This window comes from Lissotriton vulgaris, chromosome 5, assembly GCF_964263255.1.
Source record: "Lissotriton vulgaris chromosome 5, aLisVul1.2, whole genome shotgun sequence".
In the NCBI taxonomy this organism is placed as follows: Eukaryota; Metazoa; Chordata; class Amphibia; order Caudata; family Salamandridae; genus Lissotriton; species Lissotriton vulgaris.
The window spans coordinates 1,529,346,219-1,529,371,571 of record NC_141693.1 but is presented as its reverse complement, the minus strand read 5'-3'; the positions used below and the strand labels follow the sequence as shown (position 1 = coordinate 1,529,371,571).

General features: G+C 45.0%; 1 protein-coding gene across 1 annotated transcript in view; it reads left to right on the top strand.

The window, feature by feature from the left end:
- Positions 1 to 25,353, top strand: part of LOC147712936 (cytosolic phospholipase A2 gamma-like) — a 405,968-nt gene that overhangs the window by 224,354 nt on the left and 156,261 nt on the right. Inside the window, exons 10-11 of the mRNA XM_086923599.1 lie at positions 16,852 to 16,923; positions 18,150 to 18,176. Coding sequence (XP_086779725.1) covers positions 16,852 to 16,923; positions 18,150 to 18,176 — 99 coding nt within the window. The remainder of the gene's footprint in view (positions 1 to 16,851; positions 16,924 to 18,149; positions 18,177 to 25,353) is intronic.

Here is a 25,353-nt window from a genome sequence, read left to right as displayed (position 1 = left end):
CATACGTATCCGAACTGCACCATTTACCAGAAAACCTGGCTAATTTCCTGCAGAAAGGGCCGCAAGTTTATTCTACTCATGAGAACAGCTTTGGGTGTTAGAAAATTGTGGTAAACCGTCACCAGGTTGTTCTCCTTTTGGATTGAATAAACTCTCTTAGAATACGGGCTGCATATGTACATCATGAGGGTTTAGGGTTGGCATCCCTTCTCCCTCATCCAGTATGTTTACTAAATCCCAGAGCACTCCAGAGAGTGGCCATTTAAAGAATGAGGCATCCCCAATAGAAGAGAAATATAATGGGTTCCTGATCAACACCAGATCTCTTATTAAAAGACAAACAGAGTTCATCAAATTCACTGTGGCACACAACCCGGACTGGGTGTTTGTCACTAAAACCTAGGCAACTGACTCGTCAAGCTCGCTTTGGAGGATACCATCCCCCAGGAAATACAATCCTTAGGCATCACAGGACAGGCACGCCAGGGGAAGGTCTAGCAATGATACATAAGCCAAAGTATCATTGTCTCATGAAGTCTATACAGAGCACAACCCCATGTGAATCACTGAGTTTTTCAATAAAACTACATCTGACAAAATCTGTTTCTGGTGTTCAGGTGTATAGTCCCCCAGGACCTTAGTTTGTCTTTACAAGAACTAGCCCATATAATTGAACCTCTTCTAGGAAAAGATAATTTCACTTTCCTGGAAGATTTTAACTTCCATCTGGAAGATGATACATGTAAAGACTCAAGGGCATTTATGGACACAATGGCATGCTTTGGTCTTTCTCAATTGATCAATGCCAATGCGCACAGTGAGGGACACACACTGAATGGAATTTTCTCTAATGACTCATTATAGAAGCTAAATGAGATATTACCACTTAGCTGGTCTGACCTCTATGCAGTGGGTTCCTCACGCTCTTGGACAATCAAACAGGAGGTTCCAAACAGAAAATATTATAGGCTAAAAGGCAGTATCAGGAGAACTCTCCTTTACTGCATTTAGGACCATTAACAGGACTGACCATGAGGATGTGGAGCTGGTCATAGTGGAATTCTCATCCTGGTTTAGTTCTGTTTTGGATTTGGTTGCCCCTCTTATGGAAAACAAGGAGCACAAGAAGCTGCCAACAGCTCAGAGGTTCACAGAGTGGCTCGGACAACTTACACAGGGCTGCCAGCTACAAGAATGAGCCTGGCAGAAAAACTATGAGATCCAGAAAAAAACTGCATATACATTTGTATTAGGAATAACACCATAGATATTAGCAAAGAGAAATCAAAAGTTTGCACTAAAAATATAAACTCTGCCAATTCCGCAAGAAAACTAGTTCATGTGGTAAATCTTGAATCTGCTTCCATAGATACCACCAACTTAGAAGGATCCCAAGACCTACGCGATAAACTGGCACACTATTTTCAAACAACTCATACTATCTATAAGGAATTTGACACCTCTGCTGTTGAGATACAAAACGTCTCACAACTGGATTTATAGTCCAAGCCTAGTGTCTCAGAGATCAAAGAGAGAATGGAGGGGGATATATGTGCTCTATCATCCTTCACACTTATGACAGCAGAACAAATAGGGCTTCACCTCCTCAGTATAAAGTCAGGGTCACCTCTTTGAGCCATGCCCTCCTAAAACAGTACATTTGGTAGTTAGCACTATTCCTCCTTCCATGACAACAATCATGAATAGAGTCATCAGTGCAGGATCCTACCCAGGTCTGTGGAAAGAGGCTGCAGTCAGGCCAATATTGAGAAAAAACACTCTCTATCCCAATGATCTAAAACGCTATCGTCCCATCTCTCTGCTCCCTATACCTCCTAAAACCCTGGAAAAACACATGAATGCACAGTGTATGTCCCATGTGGAGGAACAGGAACTGCTGGATATCTGAGAATTCGGATTTAGCAGCAACCATGCTACTGAAACTACATTGGTCTCAGTGGACAGTATCAGATCATTGGTAGATGCAAGGCAGGCTGCTGTGCAGATCCTATTGCATATGCTTACAGCCTTTGATACCATGTTCCCAACCCTTTTGACAGTTCAATTAAATTAATTAGGTATAAAAGGCTCGGCATTAAAATTATAAAAATCTTCATTATGGAAAGATCTCAGACTGTGACTGTCAACTAATGCAAGTCGGATTCTTTCGTCCTGCCAGGTGGGGTCCTTCAGGGATCTGCCATGAGCCCCATTTTATTTAATCTATTTGTTTCCCCAGAAGCCAAATCGATTTGGACTGTTGGGCTACAGGCACTTTAGTATGCTCATGACACCCAAATAATAGTCTCTGTTACAACGAGGCCATGTCTGCCATCTTTAACAACTGCATGAAGACAGTGGCTAACTGGATGAGTAATAACTGTCTATAATTAAATGGGGACAAGACGGAGGTCTTAACTTTTGGTAATCAACCATCTATATGGTACAACAACTAGTGGTCAGAGATGTTGAGATCACTGATTGCCCCCACGGATTGTGGACAAAAATCTGGTGCTTGACCCACATTTCAATCGCACAGTTTCAACCTGCTGTTGCATTATTGGGATTCTTCTAAATGTTTTCCCCTTGATCCCAGTATCTGCACGCAAACAAATGGTTCTGGCACCAATATCTTTCAAACTTGAATACTGCAATGTTCTCTATCTTGATATCAACAAGTCTGCCTTAACTAAAAAATGCACCACCAAGACTGATTTTAGACATTTCCAAATACCATACAGTCTCTGCAGGAATAAACAAGCTTCACTGGTTAACAGTGAAAATGAATATCATGTTTAAAGCTTTGTGTTTTGCTCACAGTGCCCTACATAGATCAGGGCCTGGAGCACTTAGAACTATGCTCCAGTGGAATGCACCTAGTAGATAGCTTCGCTCAGCAAATCAACATTTTGTGATCCCCACATTTCGGAAAGCAAGATGGGGCGTTAGAGCCTTCTCGGTGGGCACGACCAAGCTATCGAATGCCCTTACACATCATGTTCTCAGCTTGAAGAATCACATAACCTTTAAAAAAGTCTTGTAAGCCTGTCTCTTTACCTTATAAACTAAGGTCACGTAGAATCCCAGAGTAGAGATCTTGCAATGTTTTTTCTCCCATCTGAAATAACTACTCTTTTGCACCTTGATGCCTTCACGTATTTGTGCGCTCTAGCACATCTATGCCATTCCTTATAAAATACGTCAGATATTATACCTTGCCCTAAATGTATAATGGTTTAATTATTTATTGGCAAATCAAAAAGGAGAGAGAGGACTAGGTAAGCCAGTCCGGGTCCCCTGGTTATATGTAGAGATATCAATATAGGACTAGCTATGTTGTGTTAGAGGAGACTCAGAAGGTATATCTGTAGGCAAACCCTTAGGTTTGGACATGAAGCCCTCACACACCAACCTAGTTGGTGTCATGCTTCATCATCGGGCCCACCACAGTGACACCGAATGTGTCCCGGGTGTGCTGCGACTCCAGATTACTGAGGAGCAGGTATTCTTACTGAGTGTGCAGTGCTGGTGAGAATGGAGGTGAAAGGTTTAAAAGCTATCCAGGAGGTCCCAGTTCCCGAGGGTAAAGGTAAATTTAATACCTGGGCCCCTGTTAGCAAGATAAAAAGGCTGTGGACGTTGTGGAGTATATTAGGGGCTCCTACGTCCTTGTGGTCTACATGTTTCAGCCAGGCCTTTTGATTAAAACTGGCTTTCCTCAGGACCAAATGAGTATGTGTGAGTGAAAATAAACTATATTAAGTGAAAGTGTATGGTAAAAAAGTGTTGCACTCGCTAAGGTGCCGTACGTGTAAGAGGGGGATTCCCTCTGCTTTACTGTACATAAAACACAAAACAGTACAGACATACAAAGAGAGTCATTGAGAATGGTATTAACCAAAACACAACAATTGCCGGCTTCTGGTGTGCGTGAGCGACCTAGAGCGGCAAAGAACTTAGCCATGAGTGTGCCATGGCTATAGTGAACTATGGCGGTAAATTATTAAACGCAGTGGCAGTGGTGGGCTACACAGCGAAACAGGCATAGCGTGAGGTACAGGTAAGTGTAGTACATAATTCCTCACACTTGCTACTTGCTGTTAAAGCCTCATGGGTCACTTGGCAGGGAGGGAAGGAGACCCTAAACATTTGTAGAGGATTACAGTTAGGATATCACCTGTGGAGAGAAATTGTTGCTTACCCAGAGCGTTGTGCAGAGATCAAGCTTACTCACGGTATTTCCGATCAGCGGTTCCTGCGACCTATCGTCCTGCTCCAGTGTCCCGAGTGAGCTTTGCCAGAGTCAGGTAAGGGCTTAAATAGCCGGTTTGATTGTTATCACCTGGAGAGGGGAGAGGGCGCGGTCGCGTTTTCTGTTTAGGGCGCAGGCGCTGGGAGCTAGCGGTTTTCACCTAGCGCATGCGCAATGTGAGGTTTCCAGCGCATGCGCGGTAGAGGTGAATGCGAGCGCTATGCAGTCGCGCATGCGCCATGGTACTGGGTTGGCAATGGTAGTGGCAAGTGCGCGCGGGTCCGTGCGCAACTGAAGGAAAAAGAAAGGAATAAAGTAAAAGGCCCAAGTGGGTCCCTTATTATTTAAAAAGCAACAACAGGGATTACAAGGTATATATAGGTCAAGGAGGCAATTACAGAATAGGGACAGACCACGAGTCTGAGCGCAGACAGGGATACTGATCAATATCTTACATATGTGTTTTTTATCTCGCCAGAGCATTCCACGGGATGGAATCATTGAGCCCCTCTATATGGGTAGAAAGGCGATAAATCCAGCGTTGCTCTTTGGTGAGCAGGGTCTTCTCATCACAACTTGAAAGTGCGAATTGTTCGATCACCGTCCAGGTGAAATCATTCGGGGTGTGATTTTGCACGATGAAATGCTGGGTCAGTTTGCTGATGTTTTTACCACAGCGCATGGTGCTTCTGTGTTCAGTCATCCTAGTTCTGACCTTCCTAGTCGTCATGCCTACGTATCTCAAGCCACAGCGACAGGTGATTAGGTATACTAGGTTAGATGAATTACAGTTTGTGAATTGTCGTTGTGTCCAGGTTTTCCCAACTTCCAACGACAATGTCTTTGAAGGGGTAGTCAGGTGGCAGACGCTACAGTTGTAACACGGTTGGTGGCCTATTAGTTCTGGTAGGCCCCAGGTGTTTAAAATTGTCTGGCTGGTTTGGTGTGTTTTTCTGGGTCTCGTAGTGACCAGCTGATCCTTCAAATTTTGTGCCCTTTTGTATGCGAAGCGTGGGAGGTCCCAGTTCCTCGTGCCTGAATTGATGATTTTCCAATTTTTGCGAATTATACTGGAGACCTGATTGGAGGCGGTGTTATAGGTGGTCACACACGTCATGGTTGGTGTTTCTGGTGGTCTGACCACGGCCTCCAGAAGGGCCTCCCTATTCTGATTGCGTGCTCGTTTACAGGATTTTGTGATGATTCTGGACGGGTAGCCACGATCTTCCAACTTGTGGACCAAGGCTTTGGACTGGTGTTTGAAGTCATGGAGGTTGCTGCAGTTCCGGCGAATACGGAGGAACTGGCCAAATGGCAGATTCTCCCTCAAAGGTCTGGGGTGGAAACTGTCAAAACGCAACAACGAGTTCCTGGAAGTTGGTTTGTAATGAGTCGTTGTGGTCAGACCCCCCTGATCAGCTTTTATGTTGAGGTCCAGGAACGCCAGTTCAGTAGAACTGCTAGTGCAGGTGAACTTCAGAAAGGGATCAAGGCTATTGATCCAGGTGAGAAAATCTCTCAGTGTCTCCTCATTGCCTTCCCAGACAATGAGGATATCGTCAATGTATCGACGCCAGATTGTTATATTTGCTGAGTAGGGGTTCGTGGGGGCTTCGATGTTTGTCTGCTCAAAGTGGTGGACGTATAGCCCCGCCACGCTCGGCGCAAAGACACTGCCCATCGAGGTACCATTCGTTTGTAAGAAGAATGTGTCCTCGTATTGGAAATAATTCTCTTTTAATGCCAACGTGGCGCAATCCAAGATGAAATGACGGGGTGTGCGATGTTGCCAGTCAATCTCCATCAAGACATCATGGAGTACCTTCAGTGTGGCATCCTGAGGGAGGCTCGTATATAAGCTCTCCACGTCTAATCCCACCAGGAGGTGCTTGTCACTATCGAAACTGACATCCTTAATGATGTTAAGGAGGTGCTTCGTGTCTTTGACGTAGGATGGAGTTTTTTGAACCAATGGGTTGAGGTAGTGATCACAGAACCGCGATAGCGGTTCTAGGAGGGACTTTATCCCAGACACTATGGGTCTGCCCGGTGGTGGGGTGACCCCTTTGTGCACCTTGGGCATGATGTAAAAGTAAGGTACTTTTGCATCACGTGTGTTAAGATATTCAGCTTCTTGTTTTGAGATGTATTCCGCGTCAGAAGCCTCCTGTACTAGTTCTGTGATCTTTTTCTGTAGATCTTTGGATGGGTCTCTCAGTAATTTCCTATAGTTACGAGTGTCACTTAATAGCCTGCGGCATTCGGTGTCGTAGTCGATCTTGTTCATGATGACTATCCCTCCACCTTTATCTGCTGGTTTGATGATGCGGGTAGGGTCATTCTGGAGTTTTTTGATGATTTCCCTATCCTGAAATGACAGATTGTTGAAATGGTTTTGGGGTTGTAATTTCTCAACTTCTGAGTATACTGCCAATTCGAAAGTACTGATCTCTACTGGCACGGTAGCCGGTGGTGGAGTGAAGTTGGATTTAAGTTTCAGCCCTGTTTCATTGGTGTTTTCTGAGTCAAGGGGTTTCTCCTTGTTTTCGAAAAACGCTTTTAGCTTGAGTTTTCTAAAAAACTCGGCCAGCTCGACATGGAGTTTGAAAGTATCTAGTCTGATGGTCGGGACAAATGACAGTCCTTTATTCAGGACATTGGTTTCTTCATTGGTGAGGGGTACGTCGGCGAGGTTGAATACCAGGGTGCCGGTATTGGTTGGTTCAGCTACTTGCTGGGGCCCGCTTGCTCTTTGGCTTTGTTCCTGGTGTTGGCACTGACCGGGTCCTCTTCTGTGGACCACTGTGCTGGTTGAGGCGCCCACTGTACTTGCTGTGGTGGATTCCTTCTCTTGCCGCGGGGTCTGTGGCCTTGGCCTAAAAAAGGATACCGCTGATTTGGGTTGTTCTGGTAGTATGGTACCTGGCCAGGCGGAAATAAAGGTGGATATCCATAATATGGAGGCATTGGGCCGAATGGCGGAGGCCCGAAGTTTTGGAATTGCGGGGGGCCTTGCCATAGTTGTGCTCGTTGTTTTCCTCCACGGCCTCTCCCTCTGGCTTTGTAGGATCCATTGCTGGAGCCGCTAGAGATTGAACTAGTATCACCTGAGCTGTCCGTGTTCTGGCCTCTTGTGGGTGCAGTATACGTGTCGTCAGCATAGGGATAGGTTTTTAGATAGCTAAAGTTTTTTAGATCCTTTTCGAATTTCTTTATCTTGGTTTGGGTTAGGTATTCTTTATAATCGTTCATCTCCCGATTTTGATCTTCCAATTTCTTCTTGTATCCTGTCAGAGTGGTTTTGAAATGGGTCTCAGTCGCCTGGATCTCTATCATCACTGCGTCTGAAAGGCGTTTGGCAGTTTTTATTATCAAGATGAGCCAGTCCCTGGTGCAATGCCAGGCTATCTGAGCCCAGTCTTTCCTGAAGGTGACATCGTCAAGGAATATTCTAGGAGCGTTAGTGACCAGTAAGCCTTTAGGCGCTGTGTTGGTCCTCAGGTATTGTGCGAGGATAACGCCATGCAAAATAGTGCGTATCCTGTTACGCTTTTTCTCAGTGAGAGTGTCCCAATCTGTAGTTTGCGCTACTGTTGTTGCTGTGTTAAAATCTGCCAAGAGTGTGGGGTCATCGAGGATCTCAGTGACGTCATCCTCGGTGAATGTTAGGCCTGTGTTTTGTGCCATCTTGCATCAGTTAGGTATCTCTCGCAGCTGCGCGCTGCCAATTATCAGCAAATCAAAAAGGAGAGAGAGGACTAGGTAAGCCAGTCCGGGTCCCCTGGTTATATGTAGAGATATCAATATAGGACTAGCTATGTTGTGTTAGAGGAGACTCAGAAGGTATATCTGTAGGCAAACCCTTAGGTTTGGACATGAAGCCCTCACACACCAACCTAGTTGGTGTCATGCTTCATCATCGGGCCCACCACAGTGACACCGAATGTGTCCCGGGTGTGCTGCGACTCCAGATTACTGAGGAGCAGGTATTCTTACTGAGTGTGCAGTGCTGGTGAGAATGGAGGTGAAAGGTTTAAAAGCTATCCAGGAGGTCCCAGTTCCCGAGGGTAAAGGTAAATTTAATACCTGGGCCCCTGTTAGCAAGATAAAAAGGCTGTGGACGTTGTGGAGTATATTAGGGGCTCCTACGTCCTTGTGGTCTACATGTTTCAGCCAGGCCTTTTGATTAAAACTGGCTTTCCTCAGGACCAAATGAGTATGTGTGAGTGAAAATAAACTATATTAAGTGAAAGTGTATGGTAAAAAAGTGTTGCACTCGCTAAGGTGCCGTACGTGTAAGAGGGGGATTCCCTCTGCTTTACTGTACATAAAACACAAAACAGTACAGACATACAAAGAGAGTCATTGAGAATGGTATTAACCAAAACACAACAATTGCCGGCTTCTGGTGTGCGTGAGCGACCTAGAGCGGCAAAGAACTTAGCCATGAGTGTGCCATGGCTATAGTGAACTATGGCGGTAAATTATTAAACGCAGTGGCAGTGGTGGGCTACACAGCGAAACAGGCATAGCGTGAGGTACAGGTAAGTGTAGTACATAATTCCTCACACTTGCTACTTGCTGTTAAAGCCTCATGGGTCACTTGGCAGGGAGGGAAGGAGACCCTAAACATTTGTAGAGGATTACAGTTAGGATATCACCTGTGGAGAGAAATTGTTGCTTACCCAGAGCGTTGTGCAGAGATCAAGCTTACTCACGGTATTTCCGATCAGCGGTTCCTGCGACCTATCGTCCTGCTCCAGTGTCCCGAGTGAGCTTTGCCAGAGTCAGGTAAGGGCTTAAATAGCCGGTTTGATTGTTATCACCTGGAGAGGGGAGAGGGCGCGGTCGCGTTTTCTGTTTAGGGCGCAGGCGCTGGGAGCTAGCGGTTTTCACCTAGCGCATGCGCAATGTGAGGTTTCCAGCGCATGCGCGGTAGAGGTGAATGCGAGCGCTATGCAGTCGCGCATGCGCCATGGTACTGGGTTGGCAATGGTAGTGGCAAGTGCGCGCGGGTCCGTGCGCAACTGAAGGAAAAAGAAAGGAATAAAGTAAAAGGCCCAAGTGGGTCCCTTATTATTTAAAAAGCAACAACAGGGATTACAAGGTATATATAGGTCAAGGAGGCAATTACAGAATAGGGACAGACCACGAGTCTGAGCGCAGACAGGGATACTGATCAATATCTTACATATGTGTTTTTTATCTCGCCAGAGCATTCCACGGGATGGAATCATTGAGCCCCTCTATATGGGTAGAATGAGGAGACACTGAGAGATTTTCTCACCTGGATCAATAGCCTTGATCCCTTTCTGAAGTTCACCTGCACTAGCAGTTCTACTGAACTGGCGTTCCTGGACCTCAACATAAAAGCTGATCAGGGGGGTCTGACCACAACGACTCATTACAAACCAACTTCCAGGAACTCGTTGTTGCGTTTTGACAGTTTCCACCCCAGACCTTTGAGGGAGAATCTGCCATTTGGCCAGTTCCTCCGTATTCGCCGGAACTGCAGCAACCTCCATGACTTCAAACACCAGTCCAAAGCCTTGGTCCACAAGTTGGAAGATCGTGGCTACCCGTCCAGAATCATCACAAAATCCTGTAAACGAGCACGCAATCAGAATAGGGAGGCCCTTCTGGAGGCCGTGGTCAGACCACCAGAAACACCAACCATGACGTGTGTGACCACCTATAACACCGCCTCCAATCAGGTCTCCAGTATAATTCGCAAAAATTGGAAAATCATCAATTCAGGCACGAGGAACTGGGACCTCCCACGCTTCGCATACAAAAGGGCACAAAATTTGAAGGATCAGCTGGTCACTACGAGACCCAGAAAAACACACCAAACCAGCCAGACAATTTTAAACACCTGGGGCCTACCAGAACTAATAGGCCACCAACCGTGTTACAACTGTAGCGTCTGCCACCTGACTACCCCTTCAAAGACATTGTCGTTGGAAGTTGGGAAAACCTGGACACAACGACAATTCACAAACTGTAATTCATCTAACCTAGTATACCTAATCACCTGTCGCTGTGGCTTGAGATACGTAGGCATGACGACTAGGAAGGTCAGAACTAGGATGACTGAACACAGAAGCACCATGCGCTGTGGTAAAAACATCAGCAAACTGACCCAGCATTTCATCGTGCAAAATCACACCCCGAATGATTTCACCTGGACGGTGATCGAACAATTCGCACTTTCAAGTTGTGATGAGAAGACCCTGCTCACCAAAGAGCAACGCTGGATTTATCGCCTTTCTACCCATATAGAGGGGCTCAATGATTCCATCCCGTGGAATGCTCTGGCGAGATAAAAAACACATATGTAAGATATTGATCAGTATCCCTGTCTGCGCTCAGACTCGTGGTCTGTCCCTATTCTGTAATTGCCTCCTTGACCTATATATACCTTGTAATCCCTGTTGTTGCTTTTTAAATAATAAGGGACCCACTTGGGCCTTTTACTTTATTCCTTTCTTTTTCCTTCAGTTGCGCACGGACCCGCGCGCACTTGCCACTACCATTGCCAACCCAGTACCATGGCGCATGCGCGACTGCATAGCGCTCGCATTCACCTCTACCGCGCATGCGCTGGAAACCTCACATTGCGCATGCGCTAGGTGAAAACCGCTAGCTCCCAGCGCCTGCGCCCTAAACAGAAAACGCGACCGCGCCCTCTCCCCTCTCCAGGTGATAACAATCAAACCGGCTATTTAAGCCCTTACCTGACTCTGGCAAAGCTCACTCGGGACACTGGAGCAGGACGATAGGTCGCAGGAACCGCTGATCGGAAATACCGTGAGTAAGCTTGATCTCTGCACAACGCTCTGGGTAAGCAACAATTTCTCTCCACAGGTGATATCCTAACTGTAATCCTCTACAAATGTTTAGGGTCTCCTTCCCTCCCTGCCAAGTGACCCATGAGGCTTTAACAGCAAGTAGCAAGTGTGAGGAATTATGTACTACACTTACCTGTACCTCACGCTATGCCTGTTTCGCTGTGTAGCCCACCACTGCCACTGCGTTTAATAATTTACCGCCATAGTTCACTATAGCCATGGCACACTCATGGCTAAGTTCTTTGCCGCTCTAGGTCGCTCACGCACACCAGAAGCCGGCAATTGTTGTGTTTTGGTTAATACCATTCTCAATGACTCTCTTTGTATGTCTGTACTGTTTTGTGTTTTATGTACAGTAAAGCAGAGGGAATCCCCCTCTTACACGTACGGCACCTTAGCGAGTGCAACACTTTTTTACCATACACTTTCATTTAATATAGTTTATTTTCACTCACACATACTCATTTGGTCCTGAGGAAAGCCAGTTTTAATCAAAAGGCCTGGCTGAAACATGTAGACCACAAGGACGTAGGAGCCCCTAATATACTCCACAACGTCCACAGCCTTTTTATCTTGCTAACAGGGGCCCAGGTATTAAATTTACCTTTACCCTCGGGAACTGGGACCTCCTGGATAGCTTTTAAACCTTTCACCTCCATTCTCACCAGCACTGCACACTCAGTAAGAATACCTGCTCCTCAGTAATCTGGAGTCGCAGCACACCCGGGACACATTCGGTGTCACTGTGGTGGGCCCGATGATGAAGCATGACACCAACTAGGTTGGTGTGTGAGGGCTTCATGTCCAAACCTAAGGGTTTGCCTACAGATATACCTTCTGAGTCTCCTCTAACACAACATAGCTAGTCCTATATTGATATCTCTACATATAACCAGGGGACCCGGACTGGCTTACCTAGTCCTCTCTCTCCTTTTTGATTTGCTGATAATTGGCAGCGCGCAGCTGCGAGAGATACCTAACTGATGCAAGATGGCACAAAACACAGGCCTAACATTCACCGAGGATGACGTCACTGAGATCCTCGATGACCCCACACTCTTGGCAGATTTTAACACAGCAACAACAGTAGCGCAAACTACAGATTGGGACACTCTCACTGAGAAAAAGCGTAACAGGATACGCACTATTTTGCATGGCGTTATCCTCGCACAATACCTGAGGACCAACACAGCGCCTAAAGGCTTACTGGTCACTAACGCTCCTAGAATATTCCTTGACGATGTCACCTTCAGGAAAGACTGGGCTCAGATAGCCTGGCATTGCACCAGGGACTGGCTCATCTTGATAATAAAAACTGCCAAACGCCTTTCAGACGCAGTGATGATAGAGATCCAGGCGACTGAGACCCATTTCAAAACCACTCTGACAGGATACAAGAAGAAATTGGAAGATCAAAATCGGGAGATGAACGATTATAAAGAATACCTAACCCAAACCAAGATAAAGAAATTCGAAAAGGATCTAAAAAACTTTAGCTATCTAAAAACCTATCCCTATGCTGACGACACGTATACTGCACCCACAAGAGGCCAGAACACGGACAGCTCAGGTGATACTAGTTCAATCTCTAGCGGCTCCAGCAATGGATCCTACAAAGCCAGAGGGAGAGGCCGTGGAGGAAAACAACGAGCACAACTATGGCAAGGCCCCCCGCAATTCCAAAACTTCGGGCCTCCGCCATTCGGCCCAATGCCTCCATATTATGGATATCCACCTTTATTTCCGCCTGGCCAGGTACCATACTACCAGAACAACCCAAATCAGCGGTATCCTTTTTTAGGCCAAGGCCACAGACCCCGCGGCAAGAGAAGGAATCCACCACAGCAAGTACAGTGGGCGCCTCAACCAGCACAGTGGTCCACAGAAGAGGACCCGGTCAGTGCCAACACCAGGAACAAAGCCAAAGAGCAAGCGGGCCCCAGCAAGTAGCTGAACCAACCAATACCGGCACCCTGGTATTCAACCTCGCCGACGTACCCCTCACCAATGAAGAAACCAATGTCCTGAATAAAGGACTGTCATTTGTCCCGACCATCAGACTAGATACTTTCAAACTCCATGTCGAGCTGGCCGAGTTTTTTAGAAAACTCAAGCTAAAAGCGTTTTTCGAAAACAAGGAGAAACCCCTTGACTCAGAAAACACCAATGAAACAGGGCTGAAACTTAAATCCAACTTCACTCCACCACCGGCTACCGTGCCAGTAGAGATCAGTACTTTCGAATTGGCAGTATACTCAGAAGTTGAGAAATTACAACCCCAAAACCATTTCAACAATCTGTCATTTCAGGATAGGGAAATCATCAAAAAACTCCAGAATGACCCTACCCGCATCATCAAACCAGCAGATAAAGGTGGAGGGATAGTCATCATGAACAAGATCGACTACGACACCGAATGCCGCAGGCTATTAAGTGACACTCGTAACTATAGGAAATTACTGAGAGACCCATCCAAAGATCTACAGAAAAAGATCACAGAACTAGTACAGGAGGCTTCTGACGCGGAATACATCTCAAAACAAGAAGCTGAATATCTTAACACACGTGATGCAAAAGTACCTTACTTTTACATCATGCCCAAGGTGCACAAAGGGGTCACCCCACCACCGGGCAGACCCATAGTGTCTGGGATAAAGTCCCTCCTAGAACCGCTATCGCGGTTCTGTGATCACTACCTCAACCCATTGGTTCAAAAAACTCCATCCTACGTCAAAGACACGAAGCACCTCCTTAACATCATTAAGGATGTCAGTTTCGATAGTGACAAGCACCTCCTGGTGGGATTAGACGTGGAGAGCTTATATACGAGCCTCCCTCAGGATGCCACACTGAAGGTACTCCATGATGTCTTGATGGAGATTGACTGGCAACATCGCACACCCCGTCATTTCATCTTGGATTGCGCCACGTTGGCATTAAAAGAGAATTATTTCCAATACGAGGACACATTCTTCTTACAAACGAATGGTACCTCGATGGGCAGTGTCTTTGCGCCGAGCGTGGCGGGGCTATACGTCCACCACTTTGAGCAGACAAACATCGAAGCCCCCACGAACCCCTACTCAGCAAATATAACAATCTGGCGTCGATACATTGACGATATCCTCATTGTCTGGGAAGGCAATGAGGAGACACTGAGAGATTTTCTCACCTGGATCAATAGCCTTGATCCCTTTCTGAAGTTCACCTGCACTAGCAGTTCTACTGAACTGGCGTTCCTGGACCTCAACATAAAAGCTGATCAGGGGGGTCTGACCACAACGACTCATTACAAACCAACTTCCAGGAACTCGTTGTTGCGTTTTGACAGTTTCCACCCCAGACCTTTGAGGGAGAATCTGCCATTTGGCCAGTTCCTCCGTATTCGCCGGAACTGCAGCAACCTCCATGACTTCAAACACCAGTCCAAAGCCTTGGTCCACAAGTTGGAAGATCGTGGCTACCCGTCCAGAATCATCACAAAATCCTGTAAACGAGCACGCAATCAGAATAGGGAGGCCCTTCTGGAGGCCGTGGTCAGACCACCAGAAACACCAACCATGACGTGTGTGACCACCTATAACACCGCCTCCAATCAGGTCTCCAGTATAATTCGCAAAAATTGGAAAATCATCAATTCAGGCACGAGGAACTGGGACCTCCCACGCTTCGCATACAAAAGGGCACAAAATTTGAAGGATCAGCTGGTCACTACGAGACCCAGAAAAACACACCAAACCAGCCAGACAATTTTAAACACCTGGGGCCTACCAGAACTAATAGGCCACCAACCGTGTTACAACTGTAGCGTCTGCCACCTGACTACCCCTTCAAAGACATTGTCGTTGGAAGTTGGGAAAACCTGGACACAACGACAATTCACAAACTGTAATTCATCTAACCTAGTATACCTAATCACCTGTCGCTGTGGCTTGAGATACGTAGGCATGACGACTAGGAAGGTCAGAACTAGGATGACTGAACACAGAAGCACCATGCGCTGTGGTAAAAACATCAGCAAACTGACCCAGCATTTCATCGTGCAAAATCACACCCCGAATGATTTCACCTGGACGGTGATCGAACAATTCGCACTTTCAAGTTGTGATGAGAAGACCCTGCTCACCAAAGAGCAACGCTGGATTTATCGCCTTTCTACCCATATAGAGGGGCTCAATGATTCCATCCCGTGGAATGCTCTGGCGAGATAAAAAACACATATGTAAGATATTGATCAGTATCCCTGTCTGCGCTCAGACTCGTGGTCTGTCCCTATTCTGTAATTGCCTCCTTGACCTATATATACCTTGTAATCCCTGTTGTTGCTTTTTAAATAATAAGGGACCCACTTGGGCCTTTTACTTTATTCCTTTCTTTTTCCTTCAGTTGCGCACGGACCCGCGCGCACTTGCCACTACCATTGCCAACCCAGTACCATGGCGCATGCGCGACTGCATAGCGCTCGCATTCACCTCTACCGCGCATGCGCTGGAAACCTCACATTGCGCATGCGCTAGGTGAAAACCGCTAGCTCCCAGCGCCTGCGCCCTAAACAGAAAACGCGACCGCGCCCTCTCCCCTCTCCAGGTGATAACAATCAAACCGGCTATTTAAGCCCTTACCTGACTCTGGCAAAGCTCACTCGGGACACTGGAGCAGGACGATAGGTCGCAGGAACCGCTGATCGGAAATACCGTGAGTAAGCTTGATCTCTGCACAACGCTCTGGGTAAGCAACAATTTCTCTCCACAGGTGATATCCTAACTGTAATCCTCTACAAATGTTTAGGGTCTCCTTCCCTCCCTGCCAAGTGACCCATGAGGCTTTAACAGCAAGTAGCAAGTGTGAGGAATTATGTACTACACTTACCTGTACCTCACGCTATGCCTGTTTCGCTGTGTAGCCCACCACTGCCACTGCGTTTAATAATTTACCGCCATAGTTCACTATAGCCATGGCACACTCATGGCTAAGTTCTTTGCCGCTCTAGGTCGCTCACGCACACCAGAAGCCGGCAATTGTTGTGTTTTGGTTAATACCATTCTCAATGACTCTCTTTGTATGTCTGTACTGTTTTGTGTTTTATGTACAGTAAAGCAGAGGGAATCCCCCTCTTACACGTACGGCACCTTAGCGAGTGCAACACTTTTTTACCATACACTTTCACTTAATATAGTTTATTTTCACTCACACATACTCATTTGGTCCTGAGGAAAGCCAGTTTTAATCAAAAGGCCTGGCTGAAACATGTAGACCACAAGGACGTAGGAGCCCCTAATATACTCCACAACGTCCACAGCCTTTTTATCTTGCTAACAGGGGCCCAGGTATTAAATTTACCTTTACCCTCGGGAACTGGGACCTCCTGGATAGCTTTTAAACCTTTCACCTCCATTCTCACCAGCACTGCACACTCAGTAAGAATACCTGCTCCTCAGTAATCTGGAGTCGCAGCACACCCGGGACACATTCGGTGTCACTGTGGTGGGCCCGATGATGAAGCATGACACCAACTAGGTTGGTGTGTGAGGGCTTCATGTCCAAACCTAAGGGTTTGCCTACAGATATACCTTCTGAGTCTCCTCTAACACAACATAGCTAGTCCTATATTGATATCTCTACTTAATTATTTATTGATCTTTAATTTATATCACAAATTAATAAGAGTAGAACTTGAAAAATAAACATTTAAATTTGGGGTGACCATGTCCTCAAGTTAGGTGTGAATGTATACTTTTTTTCTTTCAGACTACATATCCAGCTGGTTTACCGGAAAACAGAAAGAAGAAGATGAAGACATAGAAGGAAACATGCCACAAGGTATGTATTTGGCTATAATACATTTAACTGCAAACATCTTGTTTTGCAAATCACTACCTTTTTAGCGTTTGCATGCAGGCACTGAAGAACTGTTAGTGAAGGACATCTGTTTAATAAAAGAGTTTATACATTCCTAAACAGCTTCATATTAGAATTAAGAGAAAGTAGTCCTATGGAAGACGTGCTACTATGCCAAAAGAACAGTTTGTAGACGAGGGTGCAACGAAATAAATCAGCCAAGGGAGGAAGAAGAAGGAAAGCACAATCACACATAAAATGGCCTGCAACTAATGATTCCCTGGGGCCTTTTCACATTCTCCTCATATGCATCCCTTTCTTTTGAAGTGATGGTATCTTGATAAACCATATGCTACAGCAAACCTCATTGGCCTTAAATGATGAACATCGTCTCCCTTGTGACTTTATATCCCTGTTGAGGTCTGAGATGTGATTTAAAATCATGTCATACCTCTCAGGGCACACTACCGTATCACTTATAGCTTCCTCTACTAATCTTTTGTTGACGTCACTTTTCATTCGCTATATAAAACAGGTCTCCTGTAGTTGAAACCATGGATCCTCACCTGTGCATGTCCTCAGAGCTATGTGCATTAGCCAATTTCTCTCTACATGTGGCCACATTTCTGCCTCTTTTATGACTGTAATTCATCTGATTCTAACATTCCCATCCACTGGAGTCCCCTCCCATCCCGATCCTATTTCAGTGTGGTGAGGATTAAAAATCTCATCCGATGGTCACCACTAAACATTCACTCACATGTCTCTGATGTGCTGCTTCAAAAGCAGCGATTCTCCAGAAAGCACGAGCCATTCCTCTGTACTGGCCTAATCAACCCTGTTGACACCAATATTCATTTTAAAGTCACTGTCAACCACGGTTAGAGTCTCTAAAGTTTGCCAGCGCTAGTCACACATACCATAAACCCCATAAGGCAAGGCCCAAAGACTCCCACAGCTATAACTATTTAACAAAAGCATAGCTGTGTTTGGTGGTTACTGCTTGGTTTAGTATAGATAACGTATATTTTTTGTTTTGACAAAGTGTATGAAAGCTTGACCTCCCATACTCTGTTGTAGCTTTCTTTGCATTCTTTTTATGCTGTATAGTGCTCACTGCATATCAAACAACACGAGCACACGATCTATCTATATCAATTAATAATCTGTATTACTATTTTTTCCTTTGACTTCTATGAAACATATAGCGCCCTATCGCGTGAGAGCATGTGCGGGTAAGTTAATTTATCAATCTATTTTTTTATATCTTATCAAAAATTCAAAATGAGTTTAAGATATTTATTTTACATCCTTTGCTATATTATTGTTTATGCAAATCTATATTATACCTCAGTTCAAACTAATCAATGTAAAAGCTAATTGAAGTACAAGGACGATGATGGAAACTATCGTCCAACTTAAATAAATGATTACATTTATGTAACTTTATGTTTTGATATATGTGTTCAAAATGAAAAAAAAATCAGATCAAAATCTGCAGCACGCAGCCCCCCTCAACAAATACATAAGCTAAAAAATGAATAATCTCTGACATTGCACAATACAGAATCTAAGACACAAAACCATGTTCCAAACTCTAAATCACCGCCCTCGTATCCTTTACTTTGGCCTCTAAATGACGAAGCTGCAAGTGCCTTTTTTTCAGGCAGGGAGTCCTCGAAAATATGTGTTAAATCCTTCAGATTTTAAGTCTATATCCACTGTTTTGATGTGATAACTCCTTCCAAACATTTTTGATCCACATTTCAGAAAGATAACACAGATTCGATTTTAAAAACACAAAGATGACAATGTTGACATTTAGTTTTTTTATTGCTGTAACTACATAATGTGCTCTTGGTTTCTTTTTGTCATGCCAGATCTATGATAATCTACTTTAGGAAGGTAGGATCCTTCTGCATGGTTACCCCCAATTTTTAACTGGTGCTAATATGATTTTGGAATAGTCTGACTGGGATCCTGCTAATCAGGACCTCAGTCTATCTGCTTTCTCCCTAAATTGTTGTGTTCAGTGTTTAGTATTTAGGTACATTCCAGATTTGATACTGAGGTACCCTAGTATGTGGTACTAAGGTACCAAGGACATAGGTACCCCAGAGGTCTCCCATGGGAGGAAGCATGTATTATGCCACCCATGAGAGACCATTCAAAGTGAAACTACAGGTCTGCCATTGCAGCCCTTGCAAGCTGGTTCTAGCACCACTTACTAAAGATATAGGTTTCCTATATCTAAGGGTCAGTGCACTTAAAACCTAAAAGTCACCCCTATAGCAGGTCTTTGCAATTGTGCATGAGAAGAACACCCCTGAAGTCTACGGAGTCCATTCTCCCGGGTTGTCATTGAAGCAGCCATATACTATATAGAGGGGCACCAAGTAATTATGCGATGACCATCTTGAAAATGGCTGCAACAAATCCTTTCATGTTTGGTATCACCGGAAGAGCCCTCCATTAGGCCCTCAGTGTTCCCGGCACCATCCTTCTTGACCCGGACAGCACAAAATGGTTGCTCACGATGAGAGACACAATTCTGCCCTCCTGATGCTGAGCTTAGCTTGAGCATGGGAAGGCATAACAATAGGCACCCTTTCTAGACCCTCCCCTGGGAGGCTCCCCTGAATCTATGCAACCCTTTCCCTAGGGTACTTACAGGCTTACTTGGATGTAGGCCCCTAAATTCATCGTGGGATAAGATTCAGATCAGCCACCACTGCACTTCGACCATCTGGGCACTCTGGACTTTGCTGAACTTCTTTAGGCCTGTCTTCATCTCCCTTCCAGTCTGCTGCTTCATCTGTGTATCATACAGGACCCTTCCAAGGCCTGTGACGGATCAAAGACACCTGAAGAAATCTGCCTTGGAGTTAAGGAGTCACTTCCCTGCATTTGCAGGTACCGCAACTATGTTGACCGGTTTGCTGATCCTGAGCTGCTCCAGACTCTAAACATCTCTGCAACACAGGTGCTTGTTTTCCACAGCCCCTGTGGTCTGCTCTACCCTCTCACCAAGTTTCAGGCCAGTATTTCTCGTGGGGGTTGAAATAAAGGAACCCCTGTGCACCGCGTCAACTTGCAGTTGCAAAGGCTTGTTGACTTCTTTCTAAGAAGATCTCGGGCTCTAAGTAGCCCTAACCTCGATCATCACCTGTGACCAGAATCTTCAGCCACACCACATTATGTGCATCATGGCCTGCATCTTTTCTTGAGCTGCTTGACATCCTTTTGCGACTCCTTTGCATCCGGCCTGTGAGTCCATTTGAGGGTCCCCGTTGCTTCTCTTTGGCCCCTCTGTTTTCTTGGGCCTACCCTGACTCCCCTGCCTTTGGTGAGTCCCCTAGACCTTGCTGGTCCCGACTTTGCTCCTTCTTTGATTCCTGCATGGTTTGCCTTTGCTGAGACTTTTTGGTGCTCCTGCCAGACACCGACCCCTCCCACTCAACATCTTTGTGGAGTAGCTCGTGCATTGCTCCTGGTCTTCTTCAGCATCACCTGGTCCTCACAACTGCAGTCAAGGACATTGTCTTCCATCCTGCATCACCCGACGTCGGAGGGCATTCATCTTCCAAGTCTCCTGGTCACCCCTAAGTGACATAGACTCTGTCTCCTCTGTTTGCAGGTACCTCTCATCAAGAATCCATCTTCAGATTCCACCGGACACTTTCTCCTCTTTCAGCAGTGGCACTTTACTGAAGTCCTCCATTGGGTTTCATTGCGGTTTCTGACACCACTTCACACATATATACCCTGCTTCCCTTGTATAGGTAAAGTGGGCAATAGGGTATCCATGGGTGGGGTGGCTCTTCAACCTTCTGTCTTCCACTGGGTTTCTTCAGGGTCCACTGGGAAGGGTCCTTAATCTTTAAAAATCCAACCGCAATTTACACTTAGAGTTGTATGGAGCACGTAGTCGTGTACTCACACTGCACATGCTATCCGTGTGGTCCCTAGCTATTTACCTTGGGTGGTTCCTTGGGTCCCCAGCACTTCTAAGTCCTCTTGACACTGTCTTGACTCCAGTTGTGGTTCTTATACCACTTTCTTAGTAAATGGTTTGGTCCCTCCTGGTGCCACTGTGTATTTTGTGCTATTTACTGCATTTCTGTTCTAAGTAGTGCATGTGTTGTGTTTATCTCCGGGTAGGAGATATTTCCATGTGTTTGAGAGTGTTATATAATAAATACATATTTTTATAACTATTTTTTGCGGTTCTTTTTCACTTAATGTATAATATAAAATTGCAAATGGTAAAACAAGCTGTTTTACACTTCTTCTGGAATAGGCCTGAAGGCTGCTCTCCACAGCTACCACTTAGAGAGCTTACTAAGGTTACATAAGACCTCTTAAATCACCATAAAGGTTGTCTGGACTGGTGCAGGGTGTCCACTTATATAAGTGTACATCATATGACAGGCCAGTATCTCACATCTACCATATGACAAACGTGGTAAATTTGAATACATGTAGCAACTGGTGCAGGTACCCTCAATTTCTGCATGTAATTCCTTATTTTTCCAAGGAACACTTGAAATTCAAAGTATTTTCCACACGTAGTAAATAAAGCACTCGTAGTATAAACGTTTACCAATAGGAGTTAAGACTGCAGATTGTAATTCCAATATCAATGGTTATTAGTGCACCATTGACATTTCCCCTCTGTGCTTTCTTTTAGACAAAGCTGTTAAAATTCACTGAGTTAAAACAGTACATTCCAACACAAGGCAAATGTGGTGCAGAAAGCCCCGAATGTAAAATGTTATTCCTCATTTACACAAGGAAAGTAATACATGGATGTTACACATTGCACTCAGTTAATCAAAAAGCGCAAGGGTTCTGTATTTCCTGGGAACTCCAATCCTTCCCACTTGTAATCAGTGTGCATTCTCTTTTAATTGGTCTCTGTATTTGTGTAGGAACAAAATCCAACAAGACTCAAGAAAACTGCATTCACATTAATTTTTCTAAATCCCAATTAAAACTTACATGGTTATGAATCTGTCTAATGGCCAAATATGATTAAATTTTTTTGCCTGTAATTGATTTATAAAGTTTACATTCAGCCACTATTTATTCCAAATTACCAGATTTCAGGTCATGCTTATTGACAACTGTTAGACTTGGCAACGTTGATGTGGTTTTCCCTCTAAACTTTCACCTTCAAATCTCCTGTAGTACTAAGTTATTTTTCTTGCTGTTTTTAGGACTCTGGAAACTTCACTACTGCTAACCAGTGCTAAAGTGCTTGTTTTCTCTCTCCTTGAAACATTGTAGAACTAGTTTACATCCAATTGGCACATTTAAGGTACCTGTAAGTCCGTAGCAAAGTAGCACTACCTGTGCCAAGGCCTATACATTAAATGCAACTAATAGGCCTGGCAGTTCGGACTGGTCTGTTCCCATTGGGCACAGGGTCAAGACAGATTTGTATATGGCTCGGTTCAAACTGGAATGGCACTGTGAGCAAAACAACTATGGATTTAGGCTCAGATCTCTGTACTGGGGTGAATGTATGGCATTGTTCGGCATTCTGTCCATCAATTGTTGTTTTTGCATTTGTCACCCCGAGTGGGATGGGTATGCCCAGACCTGGGTACTGTTCTCTCCATGCCACCGGAGTCAAGCTATTCCTGCTGATGAGGGTCGAAACCCAGAAACCAGATCTATGATGCTTGTTTCCAGTCCAGGGAGGACCCGGCCTGGGAGTTTGGGCTGGACTGTTCCCATGTGCAACAGGGTCAAGTCTGATTTGCATATGGCTGGGTTCAAACTGAAATAGCATGGTGTGCAAAAAAAGATGGATTTAGGCCCAGATGTCTGTATTGGAGTGAATGTATGACATTGTTCCACATTCTATCCATCAATTGTTGTTTTTGCACTAGTAGGTCTAAAGCACTGATTGTGCCACCCACGTAGGTATCACGTCATACTTGTCTCAGGCCTGCCATTGTAGCTTATGTGTGCAGTTCTAAACAGCATTTCGACCTGGCAAAATAAACCTTTTGCCAGGCCCAAACCTCTCTTTTTAGGTCATGCCTGTCAACACGCATGGAGTGTCTACAAGACCTGCTGTAATCAATAAAACCACTCTATTCCCACCTCCTTCTTACCATTGGTTCATTCCAGCATCACTCTTCTTGGCAGCATCCTGTCTCATTCCCGCAGCCAATACCTCACTTCCTTTCAAGGCTGAGGAGCACTGGTAAAGTACAGTGTACTTAAGATTGGCTTCTTTATCTCCTGTTTGGATGAACTTTTTTTTAAAAAAAATTTCACGTTGCTGTTTGTTTTGCCGTCCGCTACCATCACTGCTTGTGTATTCTGGAATGTTTAACAGCCAGCCTCCATGCAGATATATCTGCATCAGAGCTCAGGTCTGGCAGTTGGAACCAGTTCCTACATGGCACGCTACAAAATGAAGTGCTCACACTGGCCATCTGTTAAATATGCCATCTGAATCTGTCAGAGACCATGGAAATAATTCCAAATCTTGAGCCATTTATACAAGAAATGCTTTTTAATTTTGGAAATATGCTCTTGATCTATTTAAACACAATATTCTGTTCTCTGGTGTGACAAAGCTTGCAGAGAGGCTGAAATTGTGCATTGTTGATGCCATAGGGAACTGCAAAATTGTTTTTAAGGTGTTATGCCAGTAAATTAGCCAGCCAGCAAACATCTTGCCTAACTTGCTTTTACAAATCATCATTCCAATAAATGGTGTTAGTCAGACTGATTCACCTGAAATGTACCAATGAGCAAACACCCAAAATGCACCGGTTTAGAGTTTCCCAGGAATTATAGACTGGCCTAGTCTTCACATACACCCCCATCCCCAGATACAAACTTATCAGGGCCTCTCTCTCGTGCCACAGGCTTCAGCCATAATCAGAGAGTGTATCATGAGCATACCTTCAGTCGACAGCCTCATACTGAAATTTGAATCACCTCAGTCCTCTTTTATCTGTGTCCTACTCTATCATCCCCCGCACCACATTCCCTCATTTCCCCAACTCCTAGGTGAAATGATCTCCTCACTAGCTATCAACCATGCCAGAATGATCATAATTGGAGACTTTAATTACTGGCCCAACAACATACTAGAAAGTGCTAGCTCCTTGGAATTAACAGACCTCCTCCTAGGGATGAACTGTACCCAGCATGTGACGGCCCCCACCCACATAAAAAGGCACATCTTAGATCAAGTTTGGACATCCAACCTAGAAATATCCACGCTACAAATCTCCCCATGTACATGGATGGTCAGATCATCATCTTATTACACTCACCTTGACCTGTGCCTACCCGAACAAAACCAGCCAGTTAAGAAACCACCTAGCCAGAAATTGGAACCGGGTCAACATTGATGATCTCTGCTCACTATTAAAAGCCACAATGCCCACCCCTACAGCTACCCATATTTAAGGTATAGGTTTTGCAAATGAGCATAAGTGGACCCAAGACAGTATTTGCAAGCTTGTTTCATGGTAAGGTCATATAACCATGCCATAGAATACACTCAAATCTTCGTATTGATGGCTTGGGTTGGGATCTAGAACATGTGTTTAGCTGTACCACCAAACAATTAATAAGCTGGTAAACACAGATCTACCAATTGTACACTGAGAAGAAGCCTTAAAAGGTTTGCCAAGTTCTGTATATCGAAAACACCGTTTTCCAGAAGCTATTACAAATTTGACAACAAGTTTCACGAAAAGTGTCAAAAAAGTTTTGCAAAGTCTTTAAAGATGGAAAACATAATTATGGGCCTGGCCATCCTCCTCGCACTGAAGCTCAATGATTTGCGTGTGCTGTGCCGGGATAAGAAAATCAACCCAAGGGTCACAGCAAAAAAAGATGACCTGGAGAAGGCCCTAGGAGCCTGGCAGGAAGCTAGGAGAGCCCAGGCCCAACTAGCAGAGGAGATCATCCTTGACAGTGGGGATCAGTAGTATGGCAGAGATCACTTCAACGTAGATGGGGACAGCAAGAGTGTGGTCCTAACAGCTCAATCAAGGCATTAATTCATATCTGCAACTGAAAAAAACTTAATTTCAGTAAGGGGACACAAGGATCTAGAAGGCTAGCTCAGTGTCTTAGAAATCCAGGAGAGGAAGCTGGCTCTAGAAGAAAGAAAATGTTCCCTAGAGAAGATGAGAGCCAAACTGTGGCTGAAACCTCAAGACATGGTGAAAGCAACAAAGAAGCAGAGTTAAATGCAGGGAGTGCCTTTGATTTCCAGTTGCCCAAGGGTATTGCTTCTAAATATGTAGATGGGGATGACATAGAAAAATGGCAGACATCCTATGCGAGGGCTCAAAAGATGAAGGGGGGGCCCGACATTGGGGTTCCTTGTTGTGGAGTAGAGAGAGAAGCTGACCCAAGAGTATGAAGTGG